The 26,172-nt window shown below is 43.5% G+C and overlaps 1 protein-coding gene across 1 annotated transcript in view; it reads right to left on the bottom strand.

Annotated features, from left to right (window-relative positions):
• APOB (apolipoprotein B) overlaps nucleotides 1-26,172 on the bottom strand; it is a 37,409-nt gene that overhangs the window by 2,623 nt on the left and 8,614 nt on the right. The window contains exons 9-28 of the mRNA XM_032353203.1: nucleotides 25,109-25,328; nucleotides 24,121-24,348; nucleotides 23,782-23,899; nucleotides 23,529-23,675; nucleotides 22,650-22,861; nucleotides 22,138-22,375; nucleotides 21,393-21,569; nucleotides 19,842-20,033; nucleotides 18,605-18,772; nucleotides 17,720-17,931; nucleotides 14,697-14,879; nucleotides 13,733-13,854; nucleotides 11,765-11,975; nucleotides 10,799-10,974; nucleotides 10,490-10,677; nucleotides 9,891-10,036; nucleotides 8,566-8,939; nucleotides 867-8,048; nucleotides 361-475; nucleotides 69-252 (exon numbers count right to left, since the gene is read on the bottom strand). Coding sequence (XP_032209094.1) covers nucleotides 69-252; nucleotides 361-475; nucleotides 867-8,048; nucleotides 8,566-8,939; nucleotides 9,891-10,036; nucleotides 10,490-10,677; nucleotides 10,799-10,974; nucleotides 11,765-11,975; nucleotides 13,733-13,854; nucleotides 14,697-14,879; nucleotides 17,720-17,931; nucleotides 18,605-18,772; nucleotides 19,842-20,033; nucleotides 21,393-21,569; nucleotides 22,138-22,375; nucleotides 22,650-22,861; nucleotides 23,529-23,675; nucleotides 23,782-23,899; nucleotides 24,121-24,348; nucleotides 25,109-25,328 — 10,793 coding nt within the window. The remainder of the gene's footprint in view (nucleotides 1-68; nucleotides 253-360; nucleotides 476-866; nucleotides 8,049-8,565; nucleotides 8,940-9,890; nucleotides 10,037-10,489; nucleotides 10,678-10,798; nucleotides 10,975-11,764; nucleotides 11,976-13,732; nucleotides 13,855-14,696; nucleotides 14,880-17,719; nucleotides 17,932-18,604; nucleotides 18,773-19,841; nucleotides 20,034-21,392; nucleotides 21,570-22,137; nucleotides 22,376-22,649; nucleotides 22,862-23,528; nucleotides 23,676-23,781; nucleotides 23,900-24,120; nucleotides 24,349-25,108; nucleotides 25,329-26,172) is intronic.

The following is a 26,172-nucleotide window of genomic DNA, read 5'->3' as shown; positions in this document are numbered from 1 at the left end:
GAATTGAATTGATCTTCCCAAATTCTCTACCCATTCTCAGGATATGTAACCCATTAGATGGGACTCACCCGAGGGCGATAGTACAAGTTCCATTTTAAGGTACTGTTATTTTCTTCCAAGTCCAAGGCTACAGTGCCTATGGCTGGGGAGGTCACAGAGGAGGAGAGGCTGTTCTTGCTTAGCTGGTGGTACAGATGGACATCAGTGAATGCTGGGCTGGTGATGTCAAGGTGAATCTCTTTTTTCCAGTCCCTGAAAGTAGAAAAGCAGATGAGCCATCATGAAAGGGGCACGGATTTGGGAAGAAAAAAATATCACAGTGATTTGAAAAGAGGTGAGATTTCCATAAAAGTTCCATACTGAAGTCCTTGATATTTGCTATCTTCTTTATATTCTGCACTGATGTCACGATGTGCAAATGTTCCTTTCGTCCTACAGATGAACATGCCATCTTCAAATTTGTGTGTTCCCACAACTGTAGAGGAGAAAAGCTATATTTCATTAGATTAAGAATTTCAAGACATAAGCATTTTCATTGTGAAAACCAGAAGAATTCCATCTCAACTACATGCTTTACATGTTTGAAACATGCAGTCCATATTTAACAATGATAAACAGAAGGAAACATTTTTAGTCCTAAGGTCATCACAGAAAAAAAAAATACACTTTCTTGGAATCTATTTCTCTTGAATACCATAGGTTTTCTATAGGATGGTTTTTACATGTGGGGTGTATACCCTTCTCCTTCTCTCTTTTTAAAATTTTGCTGTGGAAGTAATTTTGCTTCCAGTCTTACAAAAATATCTAATTATTCATTCACAACTCTCATTGCAAATATAGAGCATATAGGAGAGGATCTTACTTACCATTTAGATCATATTCCAGGAATTGAATGGTTGAACTGCATGTAGCATTCAGGAATGTTTCAACATATTCTCCTTTGTTTTTCAAACCAGCACTCCAGTTACCACTATACATGGGAGAGGCCACTCCAAAATGTGCAGTCAGTCCTCCAAAGAAGGGAATAAAAATTCCAGCAGGTACAGAGAACGTAAGGGTAGGTATCTCAATAGTCTGCTCAGGTATGGTAATGGCTGGCAACTCAACGTCTGCAATTTTTCTGGCCACCTCATTTAGATACCCAACAGCACTGTGAGCTGAAAAACTTTTTGGAAAGGTGAATTGGGACACAGTTAACTGAGATGCAGGCATAGTTATCTCAAAAAAGGGAACTGAAGAGTCTTCTGGTTCAGAATACTTTGTTAACACATCAACTTGGGGGAATTTTACTTTGGGTAGTGTTGGTATATAGAGGGAAAATGGCAAAGTGCTTAGCTTCTTATAGATTTTTATTTCACTGAAATCAAACGTGTAGGATGGAACCTGAAGATCTGTAAATGGGACTTGGAATGTAGGTATGGCAAAACTTGAATTTAGATCACTTATTTTCAGTCTGGGGATAATATATTTATCAGCTAATTCTTGCAAAGGGAAAGAGAAATGATAGCCATTGGGGTTTTTGGTATACACAAGGGCAGTTGAAGCATGAAGATCCTGTTTCGTATCAATGCTGGTGGTGACATCCAACTTTAGGAGGTCCCATAAGCTCTTATCATAAACTGGAAGGACAATATCTTTGAGGAACCATGGGGACACTTTTAAGGAACTTGCAATGTCAAGGCGTGCCTCTTCTTGGCCATTGGAAATTTGTATGTTGTTCTGGAAGAACTGAGAATGAACCTGGACCTCACTTTTCCAGCTGATCTTCTGGTTCTCAGGGTTAGCATGCAGGGACACCTCCTGGCCAAGGTAATTGATTTCAAGGAGGGAATGGGGCTGACTTTCATGGACCTGAATGAAGGCTGATATTTTCCATGGGGAAAGTACCAGGGTGGCTTTGCTTGTATGCTCTCCAGATGATAAAATGAAATCTCCTAGCTGTAAACAGTTTTTTGTGTTGTGTTCCCAGATAGCATAGATGCGTTGCAGAGTGGCTTCTCCAGCAAAATTTTCTTTTATTTCAAGGTTCCAGATACCATCAACTTTGGAAGCCCCTTGCAGCTTCACTGAAGACCGAGTACTCTTGGAATTCAAGTAAGTACTGGCTTCGCTGTCAATAGTTCCTGAATATTCTAATGAAAGTACTGAGCCCTTGATATCTCCTTTGGTAGATGATTCAATGTAAAAGTAAGAGGTGAGGCTCTCTAAGTTGAGTTTGTGGTTGATTGTTCCTGTAGCAGTAGAACTGAGATCATACATTAATTCAATGGATGAAGAGACAGTAGGCTTCGACTTGGTATTTCCATTAAGTTCTTGCTTGAATTTCATTCTCAAAATAGGAATTTGGACTTCTGCAGATGTTGTCACTGATGCCTCCATGTTTTTCTTGGTCAAACTAAAAGTACTGTCATGATTTCCTTCCATAAATTTATTACTCAGAGACAAAGCTGTGGCTAGCTTCAAGCCTCTTTTCCTCGTCAAACTTGAGGTGCCCTCTAATTTGTACTGCAGAGCATCAGTGACAGAAGAAGAGGAAGTTAGGAAATAAGCAACAATATCTGACTGGTTATACAGTCCAACATTGGTATTCAGCGTGATGAGGACTGACTTAAAGGAAAAGTCATAGGTAATATTGCCCATGGCTGGAATGAAAATATCATTTGGGGTACTCAGTACCTGGAAATCTTTTGCATAAAAAGGAATTGGGATGATGTGCTTGTCTTTGTTTTTCTTATACTGAGCCTTTACACTTAAATCAAATGATTGCTTTGTTGTCTTCAAGAAATCCTTCAAGCCCGTTTTTTCCCAAAGGGAGAAATCTTTCACCTGGGGAGTTGTGAGTGTTGTGTAAGGTAGAGTCATTTCAGGAATCGTCAAAGGAATGTTGAGGAAATCCAGGTTGGCTTCTCCATTTATTCCTATGTGGGCCTCAATGGTGTTCTCATTGTTTCCAGCAGAGAAATTCTGATGGTACTTATACTGATTGAACCTGGCACTTGCTTGCCAACTTGCTTGTTGGGTGCTGGGACTCAAAAACAATGCGTAATTATTCAAGAAGTCTACCTTCCCTATCAATTTTAATGGAAAACTAACTTTCAAATTCCCTTCATTGTTCGTGGATGCAGTAATCTCAAATGGCTGTGCTGCAAAGAAAAGAGAATTTTTCAAATTTCCAATAACTTTTCCATTTAAATGAGCATCATGGTTGCCAGTTATCTCTGCCTTCCTTTCTCCAAGCAGTGCTGTGCCTTTAGCAGCCAGAACACTGCGCCCCACATGCTGGGATTCAACCTGTGACTGGATTTCAAATTTAGCAAAGTTGAAGAAGCCAGATTCAAAAACCAAGTTTTGGCTTAATCTTAGGTGTTTGCTATTGATCTTATTAGATAATCCAAAGGAAGCACTGGGTCCTTCCATAGTAAAGCCAGTTTGTGATTCATGGGACCCTTCATCTGAGAATGTGTGGCATGCCCATTTCCATGACCCTAGGCCAGAAGAATTCCATGCTACATGTCCAGATCCCAACAGGGTCTTGATTTCATTACGCAGCTCAGCCTGGCTAGAAAAGTCCAGCTTGGGGACATTCAATTTGTGAAAGTATTTTGTGTTGCTGTCCAAAGTAAGCTGATTGTTTATCCCGACAAGCACACCATGACTAAGCTCCAGCGTATTTTTTTCTGTGTGTAAGCCTGCCACCGTGTTTGATTTTCCCTCAATCCTATTTCCAAAAAACAGCACTTCACTCTCGTGCTCTGTTTTCAGGTACTTGCTGGAGAACCTCATGGATTGCTTCATAATCAGTGGATTAATCTCAGGGTCTGAAAGCTGTGCGTTGGCTTGAAAATCGAAATTGAGAACTTCTAATTTGGACTCTCCTTTGGCAGTGACAGAAGCTGCGATCTCTGCCCTGTTCCCTGAAATCGTTACATTCTGAATGTCAGCATTTGCATCTAATGTGAAAAGGGGAGACTGGATTTTCAAAAGGCCATGAAGCTTGCCAAAAGTAGGGACTTCAACTGTGGGTGAGATGCTGGGAAGCTGGAATTCTGGTATGTGAAGGTCAGGAACTTGATAATCTTTAAAATCGAGATTTGGGAATATGAGTTCTGGAATTGTGATTTCTGGCAGATGGAAGTCTGGCAGAGTGATACTAGCAAGAATAGTGTCCACCCCTATCAGGTCCCTCAGGTCCACTTCTGGAACTGGCCACTGCAGCTCCCCATGCAGCATTTGGTCAATAGTTCTGATGATCTTTGCTTTTATTTCTACCAAGTCAATTGTAAAGGAAGGCACATGAAAGGTATTAAGGACAGTAAATTCTGGCGTGGCAAACTTGGATGGCACCTCTATATCTTTCAACCTTTTGAAGTTGATCTGAATTGAGGGAACCTTCAGATCTGTCAGGGGGACTATGAAGTCCGGAGTCTGAAACGTAGCTTCCTGAAGAGCACGGAGACTGACTTCAAAGGCAGGCACGGTTCCGAAAGTGGTCTGGATTTCAGGAATAGTGAATCCTCGTTCTACCAAGGCTTTCAGGTTCTCAGCCCAGTCTTGGATAGAGTACTGTTCTGCAAAGTCAGTGAGGTTCTTAGCGGCGAGACTCCACCAGTCAGAAATAAAAGTGACAAGCGTGCTGTAAGCCTGGCCGATCAGGGACAGGTACCGTTGAACTTCCTGCTGAATGTCCATTTGATACAACCGGTCTCGTGTATCTTCTAGGGTTTCTCGGAATTTTTCTTTCATGTAGATTAAAGATGTTGAACTTAAAGCTTCCTGCAACTGATCAAAGAATATGTTTATTTGGGTGCCCTTGAGGTGTTCCAGATGGACTGAAACCTTGGCCTTGATGTCTTCTACAAACAGTGTCAGTGCTTTAGCTTTCTGTGGAAGTTCCAGGGCCTGGATTTCACCATTGAGTCTCTGGGTCACCTCATGGATTTTGTTATTGGTTTCATTTACAAACTGGTGGTAATCAAATGACCTTAATCTCTTTACCAACAAGTCAAGGGATCTGTTTACTTGTTCAATGATTTTTTTAAAAGACAATGCTTTAAGTTGTTTGATAGCATTATCAATAAATGTAACCAATTTCTCATAGTGATCTTTTATCTTAACTTGTTGTAGGACACTGCTTAGCTTCTGAACAGTCTCTGTCAACTTATATTGGTGGGCCAACTGTACTGATTTATCCATTAAAACCTGGATGTGTTTGTCTACTTCATACATCTTAATTAACTCATGGGACATGGTTCCAAGTGCACTGATTTTCTCAGCTACTTCAAAATCTTTCATAAGATTTATAATATAGTATTTCACATGCTCAATAATTTCCTGTATTCTTTGAAATGGAATTATAGTTCTCAACCAATGTAAAAGAACTCTGACATCAGTAGCCTGGACCTGCTGTTTTAACTGTTCAGCAAGGTGCTGGAGGTCTAGATTCTCAATCTGTGTCTTGATCTGTTTTAATTTCTCTTGTATCTGGATTTTGATTTTGTACTTTGCATCCACATTTTGAATCCAAAATGCAGTACTACTTCCAATTCTGCTAAAGTCAGTCTTTTCAATAAACAAACACACATCATGGATTGTTTTTACTAAATTTACATGGATATGATAATGTTCATCAAGAATTTTCAGATTTTCAATGATTTGATCAATAATCTTAGCAATAGCAGTTTTAAAATCATCTAAGTCATAATTATCATTAATATACTGATCAAATTGTATCACATATGTTTTTAGTTGAGACAGTTTGTCATTAAGGCTGATTTTGGTATTGTCTAATGTGATTTGTAGATCATTTTCTGTAATTTTATAATTCTCCACGAGAGCAGTTAGTTTCTCCTTGGCACTCGAAATTTGTCTCTCCCAATTGAGTGCATTCAAATAACCATTGACTTGTTGTGGGAGCTCGTCCAAGGCTGTTCTGTATTTCCTCACAAACTGATCAACATCAATGAGTTTCAGTTCTCTCTGTATGGTTTCCAGTGCGGTTATAATCACCATTCGTTTCTCCTCGAAATATTCTGGCAGGGTTTCAAAGAATGGGAGGTTGATAGTGTGGACATCTTGATTCTTATCATATTTTACGGAAGCAACAACACGGAATTCTTGGGGCTGGTCAACAGCATCCCTCAACCCTAAAGCGTCAATTATGTTGGTGTGCTCACTGAACAAAAATGGCACTTTAATGGGGTAGTCTAGCAGGGTGAGGTCAGCCAGGGCTTGTCCTTGAAGCTCCACACCAACTTTGTCTTTATTATTGTAAGCATCGAAGTCCTGGCTGTATCCATTTTCATTCAGCCGGGTCTTGAGCTTCCAGGTGCCGGTCTGCTCAGCCGGAGTAAGCAGGGCGCTGACTTTGTGATCAAGAGCAGTCGTGATGCTGCTCTTCAACGGGAGATGGTGGCTTGTGGATCCTTTGTAATCATGAGAGAAAGTCAGGGACAGAGGTTCTGCTTTCAGCAGGAATTTGCTATACAGCTGCCCACTGTGCTCTCCCCAGAGACTCAGTTTCCCATTGCCATTTGTGTGTGCATCAATGGTCATTGTAAATGGGGCCACGGCAGAGTGAACAGCGTTGCTGAAGTGGAGTGAGTCTGAGTTGTAGTTTGTACTGATGTCGATGGTCGAAGCCAGCCCAGCCATGTTTGTGTTGACCCGATGGCTGAACTCCGTACCCTGCACTTTAGCTACAGTGTCTGTTTTATAACTTGCTGATAAGTCACCATAAGAAATGGTGTAGATGTGTTTTATTTCGTTGTTTTGGTAGAGTCCTTTTATGTTCCCACCCACGTTCAGCTTCAGGGGTTCTAGCCGTAACTTCCCACTGTTGGTCAGATCCAGGGCATTGAATTTCAGGTCATTGTTTAAAGTAGTTACGAGAGAATAGGGCTGTAGCTGTACATTAACATTTTGCTTATAAAACTTGTCAGAGCTGTAAATGTTGTCAAGTTTTGAAGAGAAGTCCAGCGATAACCCTGCAATATTCAGGCTGTTTGTGTAGTCAAGCTTCATCTCCGCGTAAGATCCCATCATGTCATTTGAAAGCTTCAGGCCCTCCCGGCTAATTTTGAAATTGAAGACATTTTTGCTGTCGACGCCCAAGATCGTGGCCTGATAAGCACTTCCCAGTGACACCTCTGTGAGGGCAGCTTTTCCATCCAGACTGAATTTCGCATTGTGTTCCCTGAAGCGGCCGTTCGCTGTTAATTTCATAGATGCCCCGGAGAGGCCAAGCGCCGCGTTCAGCTCATTCTGCAGCACCAGCGGGCTATACTTCAAGTTGGTAGTTGCACTGGTGGACAGTCCATCCTGGGCAATCCTTAGCGTTGCTTTGTGAGCACCACTGTTAATTTTGTCCGTGCCCAAAATATCAGCATTTAATTCAAGGCCATGGGAATTTAGTGATCCAGAAAGCAGGGTGAAGAACCTCAATGACTTGTAATCGGCCTGATACTCAGAACGTAGCAATGCATTTTGCCTGGAGAAGGTCATGTCCACTTTGTTAGAAGTGGCAAAGTCCTCGTGCTTCCCATTGGTGTCTGATTGCAGGGTCAGCTCATAGTTCTCATATCTTAGGAAAGCAGTATTTTTAATGACGCCATCTTGCAGATCCGAGGTGGAGGTTAACGAGACAACTCCGTCCTCATAACTTCCTGTCATCTGGTTGGTACCCTGGAGGTAGGAGGAGTTAAACCTCAGGTTGGACTCTCCACTTAACTGGCCAGTGTTAGAATCCCTCTGGTAAGTCAAGCCATATGTGCCTTTAGCATAGAACGAAGAGACTCTCAACTGCCCATCAATCTTGGCTTCCCTGACATACAAATGATGTTTCTTTTTTGAGTCCAAATGTACTGAAGCAGACATCTGAGGTCCCCAGGCACTAGAAGCTTCAAATGTTAGCAAACTTTTTGAGGCTGGATTATTTCTAATTTTTTCCACGTGACTGAATTTCATCGTTGAATCCAGTAATCTGTGGCGTAGATACCCATCACATGATAATGTGAATGAATTCCTGCGGTCGTAGGTTGTTTCTCCAGACCCTGACATAAAAATTAAAGTTAGTTAAATCAAATAATAAATTTCCGTAGCAATTTCTATGTTGAAAGTCTTTCAGTAATAAAGTACCCCCCTTCAAAAAAAAATAAAGTCCCCTTAATCTGAGTTAGTCATGCAAGTCTGCTCCATCCATAACACAAGCATAAAATCTGACAGCAAAAGGCTTCCCTGACCACCACAGATCTTGTTGGGTTCCCTTATCAAGTGCTTCTCTGTGCCTTGTACTTTTCCACTATACCCTTCATAGTATCTCCTATGCTAAATTTTCATTATCAGTTTAGCTGCCTTCTTACTCTGTTGCTGCCCCAGTAGAATGCTTGGTACATATTATACGTTTAATTAATATTTCTATTAGTTGAGTGAATGAATGAATGAATAGGATTCTAAATAGAAGGGAAATATCTGTAAGAAAGCCCAAGTCTTTTCCTTCCCAGAGGAGACTATCCTGTCAGAGCGTGCAATGAATTCACCCTGTGTACCCTCTACCCCACCATGGCTCACCTTGCACACTGTAGGACAGCAAGTCAATCACAGAGTCAGCCTTCATGTGGTAGCGAGCCTGAAGGCTCAAGTGGTTGGTGCTGGTGTTGCCACCAGTGTAGGAGGCAGACCAGTTGTACAAATTGCTGTAGATATTTGTAGAGAGGTCTAGAACACCCAGAAGAGGCACTCGCAGTTGATACAACTTGGGAATGGTAAAAGTGGGCACTTGGAATTCCCGAGATGGCAGGTGGAATCCTACGGACTTGAAGTTGAGGTCTGGCGTCCGAATAGTCTCTAACATCTTTAGATCTTTCGAGGATTTTCCACCAAAAGGCAAAGGAATCTCAATTATCATACTGTTCTTGTTCAATGTGTATTTGACACGGCCATCACTAAAATGAAAGAAAGACAACATCCCCACAGTCAGACATCAACAACTCAGAGTTCCCTGCTCTCTGACAGAGGCAGTGGCACATGTGCCCCATACCCCAACCCACACTGCCTTTTCCTCATGCTGCTCCCTGTGTCCAGAACCCTGCTTTTTACCTCCAACCATCAAAGACTCAAATCAATTCAAAAACCTTCCAAGAGCGAGTCCCTTAAATCTATCTCAAAGAACATGTCGCAATTCTGCTTACATAATTAACCTGTTCAGTTGTCAATGCTTACATGTTCTTCCCAGGAGGAAGGATGATACTTTATCTGGTTTCTAGCTCCTCACTGCACTTAGTGTAGCATCTTACACACACGTGACACTTGATACTTCCTATTTGCCAAACTGAAATGAGACAACTGGGTGTGTGAAAAGAGTGTGGTGTAGGGGCAGTAATCTTGGGTTATAGTTTTAGCTTCCATGGAGTGGTGATGCTATGTGTCTATGCCTCTCTGAATCTCAGTGATGTTATCTGTATAGAGAGGATAATAGTACCCATCTCACAGAGCTGGCCTTACATACCTAAAAGCCCTTTGAAATTTTTTCAATACTATGCACATACAGTGGACTATTATAATAGTTCATTTATAACGGAGGAAAACTAGATGGCTTTCAAATTCAGTCTGCGGTGCATAAAACTTCTTTGTGGGAATGTACCAGAATCCCCCAATCACTTTCTCAGGTTCTTTCTGACTGGATTGGTGTTCACATTCAGATCCCATGACCCATAAAGCAAAAATGCCATCATGCTTATGTGAGAGTTATTAATCTCCTTAAGATGCTTCAATTATTTCTCTTAAAAAGGTAAATTTAAAAAGAGTCTAAGTTATGCTAAGTAAAACCTTCCATTTACTTTCCATGGTTCAAGAAATTTTTCATTTTTCTTTTTTCTTTTTCTTTTTTTTTCTACCTTTTCAAGAAGAGGTTTTCTGGGATGTGGAACTCAGGCAATCCCATTTTCTGGAGGTACAATTCTTTTAGACCACTGAGTTGATCTTGCCAATTCTGGACATAAGGAAGATGATTAGATGCCTTCTGAATCCATGTGTTTGTTGCCTACAAAATAAAAGAAGCTTTTAGAGCAAAGGGTATGGAGGGACCTCAAAGTATAATTAACATCAGGTGATAATCTATATTTGACAGATCAATCATTAAGCAGAATAATGCATTGAAAGTTATAAAGAAATCACAGAAAATTATGAATTTGGGGTGTTCATCATTGATCTTTTCCTGGATTTTATAAAAAGAATATATAACATAGGCAAACTCCTAGCCAAGGTCTTGAAGCTTCCTTTGAAGCTTAGTAATATTCATTAGGTATTTATCACATATGGCCTGTGTAACTGGGTAACTAACCATGCATTCATGTTTGTTTGCTCCCCAGGAATTCCCTGGGGGTAGGAAGCATACCTTATCCATCTTTGGATACTCTTCTTCACCTAACTCAGAGTTAAGTATGTAATTAGTTCTTTTAACCATGTATTTATCAGCTGACTGATTTGTACTTACAACTATTAATTTGGAACCCATGTGCCGGAAAGTCATGTCTGTTTGAGGAACTCTGTGATCCAAGAGACTATTGGCATACATATGCAAGCTTTTAGGATAATCAGAGACATCCACAGGGAAATTAGAAGCTGCTTTTTTGGTATCCACGTTGGTGCCTGTGTTCCATTCAAATTCAATCTTCTCTTCGTCTGAAAGTGCACATGTGAGACGTCATTTGTAGTACCAGGTCAGTCCTAACCCATGCCTCTCAGAAATACCCTCCTGTCCACAGTGCTCTCGGAAGTGCTCATGGGGAGAGGAGGTACATACCATAACGCCAGACCAGCTTCTTGGAAATTGTTGAGCCATAAGCTGTGGCGGACGAGTCCATTAGGAGGAGTAGTTTTGTGGGAGACCACTGGGTAAGGATTTCACTTCTGACTTCTGCTTGCAGACGGGGCACGGAAATAACACCTTTGATTTTGCCTTCTTCCCTTTTGTTGTAGCTATTGAAAAGAAAATGATTTGATATCAATGACTATCCATTCCAAGGGGATACATAGGATTAAACAAAAGTGTCATCTGTGGCGACAAAAATGAGATACATGAATGGCTCCGAAAATGAGCTCATTAACTTCTGAAGCTGACTTTGGCACAAATGCGGGACTTTTCCAAGGAGGTGTGGGAGAAAGAAATGATTTTCAGAAATTGTCTGAATTCCACTGTACGATTTACTACCTCTCTGGCTTTGGCCAAATTATTTAGCCCCTCTGAGCTCCCATTTTCTTATCTATAAAACATGGAGACTCATATGTAGGTTGCAGTTTATTATAAGAACTGAGATGATTCCTTCAGAGAACCCAGCACAGTGCCTGATGAGTAGTAAGTGCCCAGTGAATAGTAGGAAGGTCCAACTAGACATGTGCAGACGGTCGGAGTATTGAGGGCTCTATCTGCCCCTCGGACCACACACTGGGGATGCCCCTGGTTTGGTCATCACTTTTTAATAAAAGGTTTAAAAAGACTTATTTATTTATTTGAGAGAGAGAGAGAGAGAGAGAGAGAGCATAAGCAGGGGGAGCAGCAGACAGAGGTAGAGGGAGAAGCCGGCTCCCTGCTGATCAGGGTGCCCGACGTGGGGCTTGATCCCAGGACCCTGGGACCATGACCTGAGTTGAAGGCAGATGCTTAACTGACTGAGCCACCCATGTGCCCCTGGTTTGGTCAGCTTTACAGCTAAAAAGGAAGAGCTACAAGGGCCTGCTGTTCAGGTCAGATCATCCAAGCCTTCCATACCTCATGCGGCCAGTGAGAGTAACCTCAGTAATTTTCTTGTTCTGAAGGTCCAAAGTGAGCTTGTAAGATTTTTTTTCCACAGTAGATTCATCACTAACTCTGAGGACTGTACCAAGGTCAACGTCAAAATCGGGAATTTGGATCTCACTGGACAACGTCATCCTCTGCCGGTTATATTTGAACGTCATAGTAGCCTCGGTCAGCTTTGCACCTAGAAAGGGTATATGAGAGAATCAAGACATGTGTATTCAGAAGCTATGTTTAGGAAGGAAGGAGACGAAAAGGCAGAGAAATTCTAAGTAATCATTCAATGTGCTCAAATGAGGACACAGTTTAGGAGTTTACCTTCAATTCCTAACTATACATTTGTTCAGTCTGCAAATATTTATTGATTGCCTGTCGTATGCTTGGCACTGCTCTTGGTATTGGGGAGTCCTTGTCCTCATAGAGCTCACATTCTAGTGGGGGGTGCACAGGCAATAATCATATTACTTATGTCAGATGATACTAGATTTCATGAAGAAAAGTAAAAATTAGGAAGACAATAAAGAGAGGGATAGAGAGGTGCTATTTCCTGTGTAGTGGTGAGAGTTCTCTCTGATGCAGCAAGGTGTGGGCAGAGACCCGAATGAAGAGTAGGTCTGAGCCATACCATGTTCTGGAGGGAGAGCATTCCAGGCACTGGGACCTGGAATGAAAAGATCTGACATGGGGCACACCTGGCAAAGTCAGGGAACAACAAAGCCTTGAGGTCCTTCTATGTCAGACAGACAGGACATCTCTATGTGACTCTCTACCTGTGACACCCTTCTTGGTTCCTAGCCATGCCAGTCCTGGCTTCCCCTCTCCCCAAATTCTCCTTACAAGATTCCTAGGTTTTCAATTCACAGGATTGCCCATTTTATACCTTTGGAAAGTTGTTACATGACCATTTTTTTCCCCCAGCATGTACCCCATTTCTTGTGGGTTTTGTTTTTCTCATTTAATTTTGCGACATACTCTTCCTACATTAAAAAACCTTCCAAGGTGAGCATCTAAGTTTGCCATGTCCCCTAAAAGCTACTTCTCCACCAGTCATTTTGTATCTAGGTACACAGCAATTCCACTCTTAGTTCCTCGGGCCAAAAAACTTCATCATGATTCCATCTTCTCTCTTACTTTCAACACCCACCTTGTCAGCAAATCCCAAGAAACCCCAACTTCAAAATATGTCTAGAATCCAACTATTAGAACTCTTCTGCTTCTGCTCTAATCCTAAGTGCCCATATCTCTGGTCTGGATCACCGCAACAGCCCACTGCAATGTCCCTGTCCCCCGTAACGTCTTTCCCCACTATGAACATAGATCAAATCATGGAAACTCTCCAGTGACTTCCTATTTCACTCACAGTAAAAGCCAATATCTTGCCATGACCTACAAGCACGTCCTTCCTGTACTCCCCCCATCTCTGTGACCTCACTTTCTACCATTTTCCTCCCTGATCTCTCCTTTTCAGTCATACCGGCTTCCCTCCTTCTCCTCAAACTTGGCAGCCATACACCTGCCTCAGGGCCTTTGCACCTATGAGCCCCTCAGACTGTAACACTTTCTATATGGCTCATACCCTTATCTCCTTCAAGTCCCTTTTTAACGTTCTTTTACCAGTGACCCTTTCCCTTATCATGTCAAATGGCACTGTCTTCCCCCACCCCCTCCTCTTCCCTGTCACTCTAGACATTCCCTAGATCCCTTTAACTATTTTTCTCCCCAGCACCAGTCTGACATTCTGAAGAGTTACGTGTTTGGCTGTCGGCTGTAAACGGTATGCGGACAGAGACTTGATCACCACTTTCATTGCTCTAGCCTCTGCTCTTACAAGGGCCTGACCACAGTAAATATTTGTTAAATTCAGTAAATTAGTCAGTGCTCCTTGTGAGTCCTGGATCTGAGACCGAGGCAAAGCTTGAGGAGCCCTTTCCAGATACTTGCCTTCTGTCTGAGTTACAAAGGTCAGTGTGTCCACCGGGGCGCCAGCCTCTCTCTGCAGTTCGTAGGTTACGCTGGCCAAATACTGCTCAACTTCTCCCGTGGGCTTCAGTTCCAGTTCAAATCTAAAGACATCCCAGAGCATGTGCACAATGTTAGAGCTTTCGGTGATGATGTTAACCGCCCCCAAATAACTCCTCCTCCATGGCAACCAACGTACGGCCCTTATTTTAATGTCATCTCTTGTCCCTCACTCAGGAGGACCTTTCTGATCACTTTCCATCCCTCCAAGAACCCAAGGCAGGGGGAGACCCCAGGGGGTTTGGACACACAGAGCAGGAGCTGACTGGTTGTGTCAGCAAAGCTGACAAGAAGCAGTGGGAGCAGAGAGAGTTGAAGACAAGGAGCCCTCAAGCACGGCTGGCGCTTCAAACACTTCAGTGGGCTCCCAGGGGAAATCCAGCTAATGGGTGTGGAGGCTCAGAAACCTGGACACTGAATTAGGAGCAAAGTGGAATCTGTGTTCTGATTCCACTCCCTAATGCATAAGGGAGAAAAGGGAGACACCATCTATAAAGAGATGATTTCAAAGGAGTACACTGGTACAATTGTACGTGTACAAGGGCTTTAGCTCCCTGGAGGGAGTGAGCCAGAATCATCTTGGTTGTTTATTTTCTGAGCTAGGACCTCCTTTAGGCTCATGATTTACCTTCCAGCTGCCTCTACCCCCACCCGCCCCACCTCATCTATGAAGAAACTCAGTCCTACTCAAAGTTTAGGGAGGAATATGAGTGCCTTTCAGGTGTGCTGGACAGAGGACCGCTATTTTAAGTAATTAAAGGATGGTGCAGCCCCCCAAGGCTGGTGGCACAGGCCTCTTACAACACACAGATTTCCCTTCACCCCACCAAGTGGCCATAATGTGGAAGGGGAGCAGATGCAGGGGGGGACACTGAGCGACTCTGACCTGGTGTCCCTGGTCAGCGGATGGTAGGAGGCCAGTTCTAGGGAGGTGACGGTGGAGTAAGTGCCTGAGGTGCAGTAGTCCAGGCCAGGAAAGAGAGGCTTGCAAGCTGACCAGGACCGCCTGTTCTCGTTGAGAGGTGGAACCACTTCTGTCTTGTCAGTGGAGACGAAATACAATGTGTTACTGGGGAAGAAAGAAGAAACCTGTGTTACCTTCACGTTACCAGTGGACGTGAACACCACTGATGGCCGTACGTAGGTTGCAGTGCCAACACGTGCCCCCTTAACCTGCTCTCCGTCTCCCCTCTGTCGGCACCCACCTCAGGTTATCTCATTCACTCAGAAACAACGAACAGCACAAACATCAACAAGGCAACAAACACAGGGACTCTTGGGTTTCAGGCATTGCCCTGAGGTGTTCGCTTTTGTTAGCTGGGATCCCCACAATGGCAGGCATTAGGAGGCTCTTTATTTTATAGAGGAAACAGAGACTCAGATGTTGAATAAGGATCCCTGGGCCCTGAACTCAGGTGTGCCCCTTCCTTCCGTTAGTGAAGGGAAGCCCAAGGGTAACTCTTACTGTATTGGCTTATTTCTACTTCTTTCCCATACGGAACAAGTCTAAGTCACCTCTCCCTTAGCAAGCCTCCCCCACCACACACCTCCCCCACCGCACACCTCCCCCACCGCACACCTCCCCCACCGCACACCTCCCCCACTGCACACCTCCCCCACCGCACACCTCCCCCACAGCACACCTCCCTCATCGCACACCTCCTTCACCCCCCCTCCCATTGCACACCTCTCCCATCGCACATCTCTCCCATCACGCACACCTCTCCATTGCACACCTTCCCCATGACACGTGTGCACATGTGAACGCATGCACACGCACCCTTTTCTTTCCCTGCTTCCCCCTCGTCTCCCTCACAGTCAAGAAACGGGTCGGCCTCATGGTCTTCACTCTTTCAACACGCCTCTCACAAACTGTGATTTGACACCACACCATCACGCTTCTGGGCCTGCCTCCATCAGCATCTCCAATCACCTTCTTGCTCCTAACTCCAGAGGACCTTCTTAGGCTTTATCTTCCTTGATCTCCCAGGAGCATTAGGGAGACCTGCTCACTTATGACCAGATTAAGACTTTAGAGACCCTGACCTCTGAACAGATGATAGATAGAATCCTCCTCTCAAGAATGGACTTAAAAAGATTAGTAAGTCCAACAAAGTTCAACAATGTGCTGATTTCATCCAAGGATGCTTTTTTTTTTTTTTTTTTTAGGAAATATCATGTTCTTCTTTCAGTATTATTTCCTCATTTTAAGGGTACCCAAAAAACTAGCCTTGCTGGTGGGCTGGAACCCTGTCAGCTTTAGCTGCCTATGGGGTAATCCTGGCGGTCTCTCCTGGGTCTCTCTCGGGCTGCTGAGACCCTTTACAACTTCGGCCCTTCTTCCACCTCCCTGAACACTACTCCGCACGCTTTCCTGCTTCTCCTCTGCTGCTTCACACATTCACATTTTCTACACGTCTGTCCTAGTCCATCGCGCCTCACCCTACACCAGTTGCTCTTTGACCTCAACAACCTCCTTCTGCAGGTGATGCCCAAAGTGGTATTTGTAGCTCCAGCCTGTTTACCGAGCTCAGACCCATTGGTCCCACTCCCAGCTGGATATTAGAACCGGTGGTCTCACAGGACTTCAAATGAGGCACATCCCAAACTGAGTTTGTTAACTTCCTCCAAACCTCTCCCTGTCTCAGCGAGAGGCACCCCCACTGCTCTCCTCTTCTTCCTCACCTTGCAACTGGTCAATCACCAAGTGCTCAGGTTTCCACCATGGAAGAGTTTCTGGAGTAGGTTTGCTCCTTCTAACACCATCCCTGGCCCTCGTCTGGCTCAGGTCACGAGCATCTCTCAACCACATTTGGATGTGACAGACTCCAACCAGTCTCCCCATCCCCACCCATGTTTCTTGTCCATCCATGCCCCACTCTGGAGTCAGAGCGTGTCCTCTAAAACACCAGCCTTTCTTTATCTATGCTCCCACCTTTAAAGTCCTCTGCCTTCAGAAGAGTCCACCATCCTTCAGGTGGCTCAGAAGGTGGACCCTGGCCAGCCTCTGCCACTTCCCTCCATGACCCCTGTGAGCTTTGCCACACTGAGTTTTGACTTTCCTGCAGCTCCTGAACTGTTCTTTTTCCTTCAACCCATTCTCTTGGCCTGGGAACACTCATTTCTTTCTGCTTGGTCTGCAGAACTCTGACAGCCTTCAGGTATCAGTTCAAGCATGGCCTTCTTCAGAAAGCTTTCCCCGAGTGCCACAGACTAGGTCTTACAGAACTTCATGTCCTCCAGTGTTTCCTCTCAGAGTGCACTTGATACTTCTATGTCCTTCCCATGAACTAAGTGCCAGAGGTCAGGTATATCTCATTCCATGTGTAAGCACTAGATGGTCAGGTGTATTTCATTCCACATGCTTCATGCATTAGGCACTTAAATACTATTTTTACTCTTCTGGAATCAACAAATTAATGAGTCCAAGATATAGAAACTAAGATAAATCAGTGTTTAAGGATATCATTGAAATGGAGCTCTCCATATATGATGCTTCCCATAATCATGAGATTAGGACTCTCATGCTTTATCCACTGAGCTAGCTACCACAGATTAGTATGTTCCCTGGTATTTTTCCTGTGAAAAAAAGGTTCATTTCCCAAGGATGATTTTTCTAGAGTTTATGTTTCTGCATTCTCAAAACAAACACACAAACCACAAAAAAACATAATCTATTAAGTGATTAATCAGTGAGGCCTAAATGTCAATTTGGTGAAACCTGGACAGTCGAGGAAATTGGTATTATCTGGTGAGTCTAACCTACGTTAAAAGTAGGTAATTCACTACCTTCTTCCCCAACACCCCCAAGATCACGGGGCCCTGAATTATCTCAGGCAGTCAAGTCCTACCGACCCAGTTTCCACTCTCCCTCTCACACTGGCTAGTCCCATCTTGCGGATGGATTACCTGCCACTGAGCAGCTTGACTGGCCTCGTCGGAGAAGGAACGATGAACTTCAGCTGCCCAGCTTTCAAGGCAACTTGCATCTCCAGGCCTGTCTCATGGAAGAAGTTGGTGTTCATTTGGATCCCGGTCCTTGAAAAGTCTGGGATGACGATGCCCATGTTTGTCACAAACTCCACAGACACAGAGGGCTTTGTCACCAGCTCCATCTGCAACTGTAAATCAGAAAATGACCTGTTCAGCTTCATTAAATACCCCTGTCCCTGTGCAGTCAGATCAACCACCCTTCCCCATCCCTGGGCACACATGTCTGGACCACTCACGCCTCAGGAAACATTACTGTGATTTCTTTGGAGGAAGAAAAGCCATGTTGTCAGTTCCCCAGAGCCACACTACATTGATACCAGCACCAGGAAGTGCCTGAGCTGCTTAAAGTTAACGGAATAGGATGAAAAGAGGACAGGAATCAGATTTTCTTGAGAATAGCTTGTTCCGTACTGCTAGGAGCTAGCCAGGTGGAGCCTCCTAGTGGAATGCTAAAGTTTTTTATAAAAATGAGGAAGGGGGAGATGAGTCATGAGAAACTGTGGACTCTGAGAAACAATCTGAGGGTTTTGAAGGGGCAGGGGGGTAGGAGGTTGGGGTACCAGGTGGTGGGTATTATGGAGGGCACGTATGGCATGGAGCACCAGGTGTGGTGCATAGACAATGAATTCTGGAACACTGAAAAGAAATTTAAAAAATAAATAAAAATTTTTGAAAAATGAATAAGGTGATGACAGGGATGATGTACTTCAACTTGAACTACACACATTTTAAAATCGTACAAGAAACCCGCTGCGGAGGAAATGAACAACCTGAGGAATGAAAAAGTGAACAGGGTCTTACATTGGCTATTTCTAGCTTCATTCCGGCCTTGATTCCAGGAGTGATGACCCCAGAGGAGGAGACTTGCAGTTGTAATCCAAGTCCGGTGGGCAGTTCAAAGGCGTTGTCCATGAAGAGGTAGTGAAGAAACAAGTCATTCACTGAGCCCTTCCTGATGGCCTCTCTAATCTGTAGATCCAAGATGGCAACGACAAGTAAGCCTCATCCAAGTGGGATCTGTGAAAGGCAGTCTCCCACATCTCAGATAGTAACTGTTCTTTATCCAGAAAGGAACAGACTAGCATATTTTGATTAGCTGAGGATTTGATCAAATGCATGATTACTGGTTTCAACAGAATGGGATGTAAGAAATTGCCCTTCCCAGATACCATGTCATTTTGAACTAGTGGTTCAGAGTCACTTAAAAATAGCGCTGGGCCTCAGAGCTTTCTGAGCTTTAAGTAGCCTTGGATGGCAAGGATTAATTCTGGTTATTTGGAGTCTACATGGAAATGAGGGCTTACTGAAGTATAATCTATTATGATAAAACAACTCTTTTAAAAGAATGATTTATTTTAGAGTGGGGGAGGGACAGAGAGAGAGAGACAAGCACACACACTGTTGAACACAGAGCCTGACTCAGGGCTTGATCCTAGGACCCTGAGATCTTGACCCGAAGTGAAACCGAGAGTGGGCTGCTTAGCCAACTGAGCCATCCACGTACCCCAAAACCATTTTTTTTAAACTGACAAGCTACTGAGATGATGAACATATTAGTATGCATTTTTTTTAAATAACATTTTTAGAAAATAACTTGAAATCTGGTTTCTTAAAGCCAACATTATTATTTATCAAATACCAGGGGATATATTTACACATTTTTCTCCCTTATGAATAAATTAATAATGATGGAAACTATAACTCATATTTAGATAGTGGATGACGGTTTGTCAAATACTATACAAATGATTTCATAATCATTTGATATAGAGAACTTGTAGCATAGATATAGAGAAACACATATGAACAAATGGATGCCCTCAAAAGATACACCTAATATTATCAAAGGCCTAATTTCTAAATGTTACCAATCCTTTGCAATCCAAGAATCTTCCTTTCTGAAATTCAAAGCAAACTGCTTCCCTGAAGGAAGTATAAGCACCTTCTCTGGTTTGTGGGACAGGATCTTAGGGGTCTGGGAGATCTACAAAGGGCATGGGCTAATCTCATTGCTTGTGATGGCGCCTGGCCTACTTACCATCTGGGGGATACCAGGAAGAGTGTGAACACCATCTAGCAGCAGCTTTCCCAGGAGCTGGATATCATGGAGCCTGACAAAGCCAAGCTCCTCTCCCAAGATGCGGAGGTAGGCTCTGGCTTCTGGGAATTCTTTGGATTTCAAATCTTTGATCAGTTTCTTGACATTGAGCATAATTCCATTGACCATGTCCTGGGATTTTAACAATAAAATGTCTAATGAGATGTCAGCATCGTCACACACCTTTAGAGTCCTCCTGTGGGGCCATCTGCTGCAGCCGTGGTGGGTTAGACATAAATACACAGGTGGGGATATAGGGAAGCCGCTGAAATCACTCCCGCCTTTTATTGAAAGATAGATAGCTTTACCAAATTGAGATGAAAAAAAAAAAAAAGAAAGAAACTGAGGTCTTATCAGGGATAGGAGGTGTCTCCATGCTGTTGAAAACTTGAATGCAGACATAATAAGAGGGACCTCTGTTCTCCAGGATCCCAGGATTCCTAGGGCTCACCAAGAGTAGAAGATATCTCCTGATTACCCCTTTTTCCTCTGATGAGAGATGAATACCAGGGGTTTCTTGAGAAAATATAGCTGCTATATAAATTGGCCAAAAACACCTTATCCTAGATAAGTTCTTCTTAGAGATTAGAAGAACACCATAGACTGATGCTTATACATGTGGGGAAAAAAAAAAAAAAAGAACGATTGACAGACTCCAACAGAGCAAAGAGCCCCAGCCTCACAGGGAGATGAGTAAATTAGAAAGTGGAGGTTTGGGGCATCTGTTGGCATCTAGGAGTAAATTATTGCCCTGCTTTTCAAACTGAAATGTACATACAGGTCACCTAGGGAGTGTCATTAAGATGCAGGTTCTGACGCAGTAGATCTCAATGGGGTCTCAGAACCTGCTTTTCTAATAAACCGTGATGTGAGCCAATGACTGAATCAGACTTGGAGTAGCAAAAAACTAAAGAATGAGAAACTCCAGATTATACAATCTATTTTCTACTCCTTAAGTGGGGGCTTATGTTAGCTTCAAAGTAGATTTTGCTCTCGCTATACGAGTAAGAGCCGAAGAAAGCGGTTAATAAGGAAAATAAGAATTCAAAAATTAAAATAATATCTGCTTATTGAACAATCAGTACCAGTCATGCACTCTGCTTAGCATTTTACATACTTTATTTCATTTAGTCTTTAAATAACCCAGTGAGGTATGGATTATTAGCACTCTGGGGATGTAGAAACAGACAGAGTATCAAGCAGTTTTCTCAGGCGTGCACAGTTTGAAAACAGTAAGGTCAGAATTCAAATCCATGCCCCAGAATTTCCACAGGTAATCATTATGGGAGAGTGCCTCTAATAAGTCTGGCTCCTGGGCACATTGAATCTCTAGGAGGCTTATAACTGCAGAGGACTCTACTCTTTACTTCCATGGGACTGGTTAATAATAGCTACAATTGTCATTTCAGTTAGATAGCTCCTTGACGACTTCTAGGCTAGGAGGAAAATGTTTTGCATTGAGATACAAAGCTTTTCTTAATGAAAACATACCTGCTCACGTTTATCATCTTTGGTATAGCCGAAGTGGTCAACTAAGACCTTGGAGACATGATCAGGAACTTGGTTATCAACCCAGTACAAAGCCTTGTTGACACTGTCTGGGAAAAATCCTTGCTTTCCAAAAAGAGCTTCCAATGTTGGCTCAAAACCTTTCCCTTCCAAACCAATCTGAGAAAGAAAATCAGGCAAGAAAATGCCATCAGGTTGCTTTGTTCTATGTCAGCCTCCAATCCCTCTTTAATGTCCATTTAATTAAACAAGTATTTAATGAATACTATGCAGTAGGAGCTGAACTCGGCAACCACAGGAGTTGTCTTCTTTAAATCTTACAAGAATCTTGAAAGGCAGGACTTGTTACTTGTCCTTTTTCCAGAAAAGGCTAAGGTCAGAGAGGATAAGCAATTAAACAAGAGATTCAGATTGGGAATGAATTTGGGGTTTGAACCAGATCAGTCTGATTGCACAGCCCATGTGTTTTGTTGGCTTTGGATCTAAGGGCTTCCCTAAGACATCAACATTTCTCTTAATACTACAGCGTCATGCTTCAGGTGACCTTTAGCTAGAAGGCAGGAGGGGGAGGGAGGAGGGAAAGAAGAAGGCCTCAAACTGATGGTAGGAATGAGCTGCTTGATCTTAGCTCCTCCCAGGCTGGCTCATGCCCCACCTTGACTTTCTATTTATGGAGTTGTACCGAACTGGAGAAAGAATGGGAGCTTCTTCTAAGTCTCACACATACCTCAAAGAGATCTCCTGGAGCAAATCCAAAGACAGTGAGGGTTGTTTTCAGCATGCTTTCTTTAGGAAGGTAATTATTTGGATCAAATATGAGATTTCCCTCAATTTTGGCTGAGACAGGGTCAAGTGATGGCAAGGAAACAGACTTGGAAAGCTGATAGTTCCGGGAAAATTTTGAGAAGTCCATGATGGTTGGGAGTTGAGATCCTTTCAGAGCTTCTTCCACTGACTTTTTCAAGCTAGATGGAAACAGGGAGCATATTTTTAGCTTACTCACCATGTTACAAATCCATGTCTCTCTCACCCCAAGGAAATATGGATTGCCGAATGCTACCAAACAATCTGGATTTCATGTGCCCAAGAGCTTGGCTCAGGACTGCTGCATTTTTGTGTGCATGTTGTCCAGAAGAAAGAACACTCCATAAAGGGCAGGCAGTGGCCTTTAGGAATGAGGGGGGTGGGAAATTACTCTTTGCCCTTTGTGGCAGATGTGGGAAAATTAATGTTACTTACTTTTTGATATACAGTTCTTCTGAGTTTAGGATGTTGGCAATGTGGGAAGCCACAAAGTTCTTCACTTGCTCATTCTGTTCCCGTGGAAGAAGCTGGATGATTTGGTTAATATCTGACTGGGAAGGGCCCCTCATCAGCATGAGATAGGCAGCTAGTCGCTTATCCCCTGGAGAGGCATCATTGAGGAAAACTTGAAGAAGGACTTCCCGGACCTGTACCCAAAAAAGGAGACTGTTACCACTGTCCTTTGGTCAGAACACAGAACATGCCTGGCAAACACCAGTGTGATCTGCTGGTGGTTTACTACATAGAAGTCAAATTTCTTTCTGATAACTTTTCAAATGCTGGTATGGTATCTTCTCACCAGTGTCCCTCAGAACAACCAGCTCAAGGAAGGGTCTCAGATTAAATGCACGTTACATCCAACCGCATTAACATACTCTAGTTGGGACTTGAGGAAGATCTGCTACTATAAGTGAAAACAAATCTGTTTAACCGTAAGTTATTTCAATGCGGGAATGTAGGTGGGAAGGGAAAGTGAGAGTTTGGAGTGAATAAATAAGGCGTTTTCCAAAGCTCTGGAGTCATTTGCACCCAATTTGGGAAGATGGTGGAAATCAAGCATGTTCATGTTTTCCTAAGGTGAGAGTCATGGTTGATCTGGAAGGGGGACAGCGTGTAACTAAAATCTCATATTCTGAGGCTAGTGTAGGAGTGTGGTCTATTATTTCTGTCTTGTCCACATACTGCTAGGCAGTCAAGAGGCTTGTTGAAATTGGCAATTAGAAAGCAGTAGAATGATGAGATTTAGAATCTCTTTCCAAGTCCTTGTTAATCTGACTAAAGTTTTTACACTCGGACTTCCTCTGTGGACTTCACCTCATCATTAAGCTCCATTTTCCGCAAGGCCTGGATGGCAGCCTTCTGAATCAGCAGGGATGGCTCCATACTTTTGATACACTTCAGGACTGAAGACCTGAGTCTTGGGGTTACTGTCTCCATGGTTCTGCCAATATTTCCAATGACCTGCATTGAAAAGAAACAAGGGCAAGTCAGGTGCAGAAGGAGAAGTAGGGGGTGTTCATGAAATTGCTTCTGAAACAATGCATGTCCTACAAAAGACTGAAAGTACCCTCAGAATCAAGTAGGTGTGATCTTGGTTCCCAGTGCAGTCATCACGAATCTGTTCCGACAGGTAATCAGCAACATCCAGTAGGTCCTGAGTCACCAAGGGGTTAGCCTTATGATAGCTGCAGAATGAGAGTTAGGACTTAGCAAGCACAGCCAAGTTTATTTAAGATACAAACTTGTGTGTGAATATTTCTTATTTCAAGTCTTTGCTCTCAACATAGCTAGTGGAAAAAACAAGAGTACGCAAGAGAGTCTGAAAGTGGAAGGTGGGGTATAATCTTAGTACAGAGATGTGGGGGTCTTCCTCAGCTCCTACTAGGAGAAGCAGTGTGAAACTCACTTGTTGACTGTGTGACTCAGAGCATATAGAGTGGCCCGGCTCTGCTGCTCCTTTGCTGTGCTGAAGATCTCCTGCAGTCTCTCTGCTGAGGGCTCTGGCATCAGGGCTATCAGGTAAGTCACTGCATCTATCAGGAGGGGGTTGGCCTTTTCACTTCTCAGCCACTGGAGGATGTGAGTATAACACTGGGGCTGTCCACACTGAATCAAGGCTTGTAAGGTGATGGGGCTGAGAAGGAAAGAACAGAGAAGGTTACAGAGATCACCTTCAGGCAGCTCCAATATCCTTGGCCCATGATTTCTGAGATTCGCTCTCCAAATCTGACCATCTTCCAAAATCCAACACAGATCCCAGGAAGCAGGAAGCCTTCTCTACAAGCACTGTCCACTGGAGAAGCACCACGGAGGAAAGGCTCAAGAAGGACCCCAGAGTTACTGCCCAAAGAGGATTGTTATCACTGCTTTCATTCAGAACATAGACCGTGCCAGACAAGCACTGGCATGGCCTCATTTCGGTCCTTAGTCCTTCCTCTGGTCTTCCCAACAGTTAGAACCAGTGCCTTAAAGTATGGAGAAATCACAGTATCACTTTATTTGCCCAGTTCTCTCTCCACTAGTGTAGGCTTCCAGAGGGCACAGACTTCTTTTCCTCCCCAACTTTCCAAGGTACTCACAATAGAATGAGGAACTAGAAGTTACCCATCAAAAGGTGGGAAACATTGCTCTCCCATTTTGACACAGAAATGCCTATCTGCCTTGAATGCAGCATGGGAGTGTGTGTGTGTGTTTGTGTGTGTCTGTCCCATAGAACTCTAAGCACATTAGCTGATATTTCTCTATCCAGCAAACATTAATTGATTAATTAATAGTGGAATTATTGGATTGATATTTCAGTGGCCTCTGAGATTTTCTGCTTGGCCAAGGTTTGAAAGTTTAGCCCCCTACCACAGGTCATACAAAATATATGGCTACAACCATTAAGGAAATACCTGGACACCTCGATCAGTTTTGGCAAGATGGATGTGAAGGCCTCCTTGTTCAGACTTCTCAGTTCAGTAATGAGTTTACTGAAGAGGTTAGCTCTCTGGGCATTCTTCTCGGAGACATGCAATGTTTGCAGCTCCTGGATAGTCTTCACAATGGCCTCAGCCTGCTGTGGGGGTGGTGTGGACTTGGTGCGCTCAAAGGCAAGACCCACCTCTTCAGTGCCTGGAAGGGTGGGGGGGAGTGTCAAAGGGGTTCTTGCTTACCTCTACATTTCAACCAATTCCTGGCCTACTGAAAATTGGAAATTAGGGAGGTACAGCAAAGAAGAAAAGAAAACTATCCTATACTCAATGCCTGTTATATATCTGGCTCTGTGCTTGGTGTTCGACTTCAGTGTTTTTACTGACTCATCACACTGTCCTACGGGTTCATTATTATTCTTCAATTTAAAGATAAGGGAACTGAGAACCAGAGATGAGGAACTCTCCTTGCCTTAGACCTCTCTGAGTATAAGGGGCAGAGCTGCAACTGAATCCAGGCTTATCTGAATTTGATCAGATTACCTCTCTGCTGGAAGGAACTAGACAAGACTGTGGCTGCCACTGACATGACTATGGCTGAGGCTAGACCCATTGATGCTTACCTGCCATTTTTTCCAATGGGATCTATAAGAAGCTGATGGGGGAAAACGCTTCTGTGTCTCCTTCATCACCCTGCCCTGACCTATGCCAGGATGGGGGTTAATGTGGAAAATGTGGGGAAAATGGGGGAAATGTGGTGCAATGGAAAGAGTCCTGGCTTCAATTAGACCTGAGGGCTGATTCTGCACTACCAATATTTGGAGACCTTGGATATATCACAAGCCTCTCCAAGTTTCATTTCACCCTCCGTAGAATGGGTATAAAAACACACACGGCTAACACCTGACATCACAGTTTGCATATGAGGGAACAATGAGGGAATGCATAAGACTGATTTAAATATAAGACAAATGCAGGGTTAGGGTTAGACTAGAGATTGCTAAGGTTTTTTTCCTGCTCTAAAGACTAATTCTGACTCCAAAGGG

The sequence above is a fragment of the Mustela erminea genome, chromosome 7, assembly GCF_009829155.1.
Source record: "Mustela erminea isolate mMusErm1 chromosome 7, mMusErm1.Pri, whole genome shotgun sequence".
NCBI classification, from domain to species: domain Eukaryota; kingdom Metazoa; phylum Chordata; class Mammalia; order Carnivora; family Mustelidae; genus Mustela; species Mustela erminea.
Note: the sequence above shows the minus strand (reverse complement) of the source record. Positions and strands in the feature narration are given on the sequence as shown.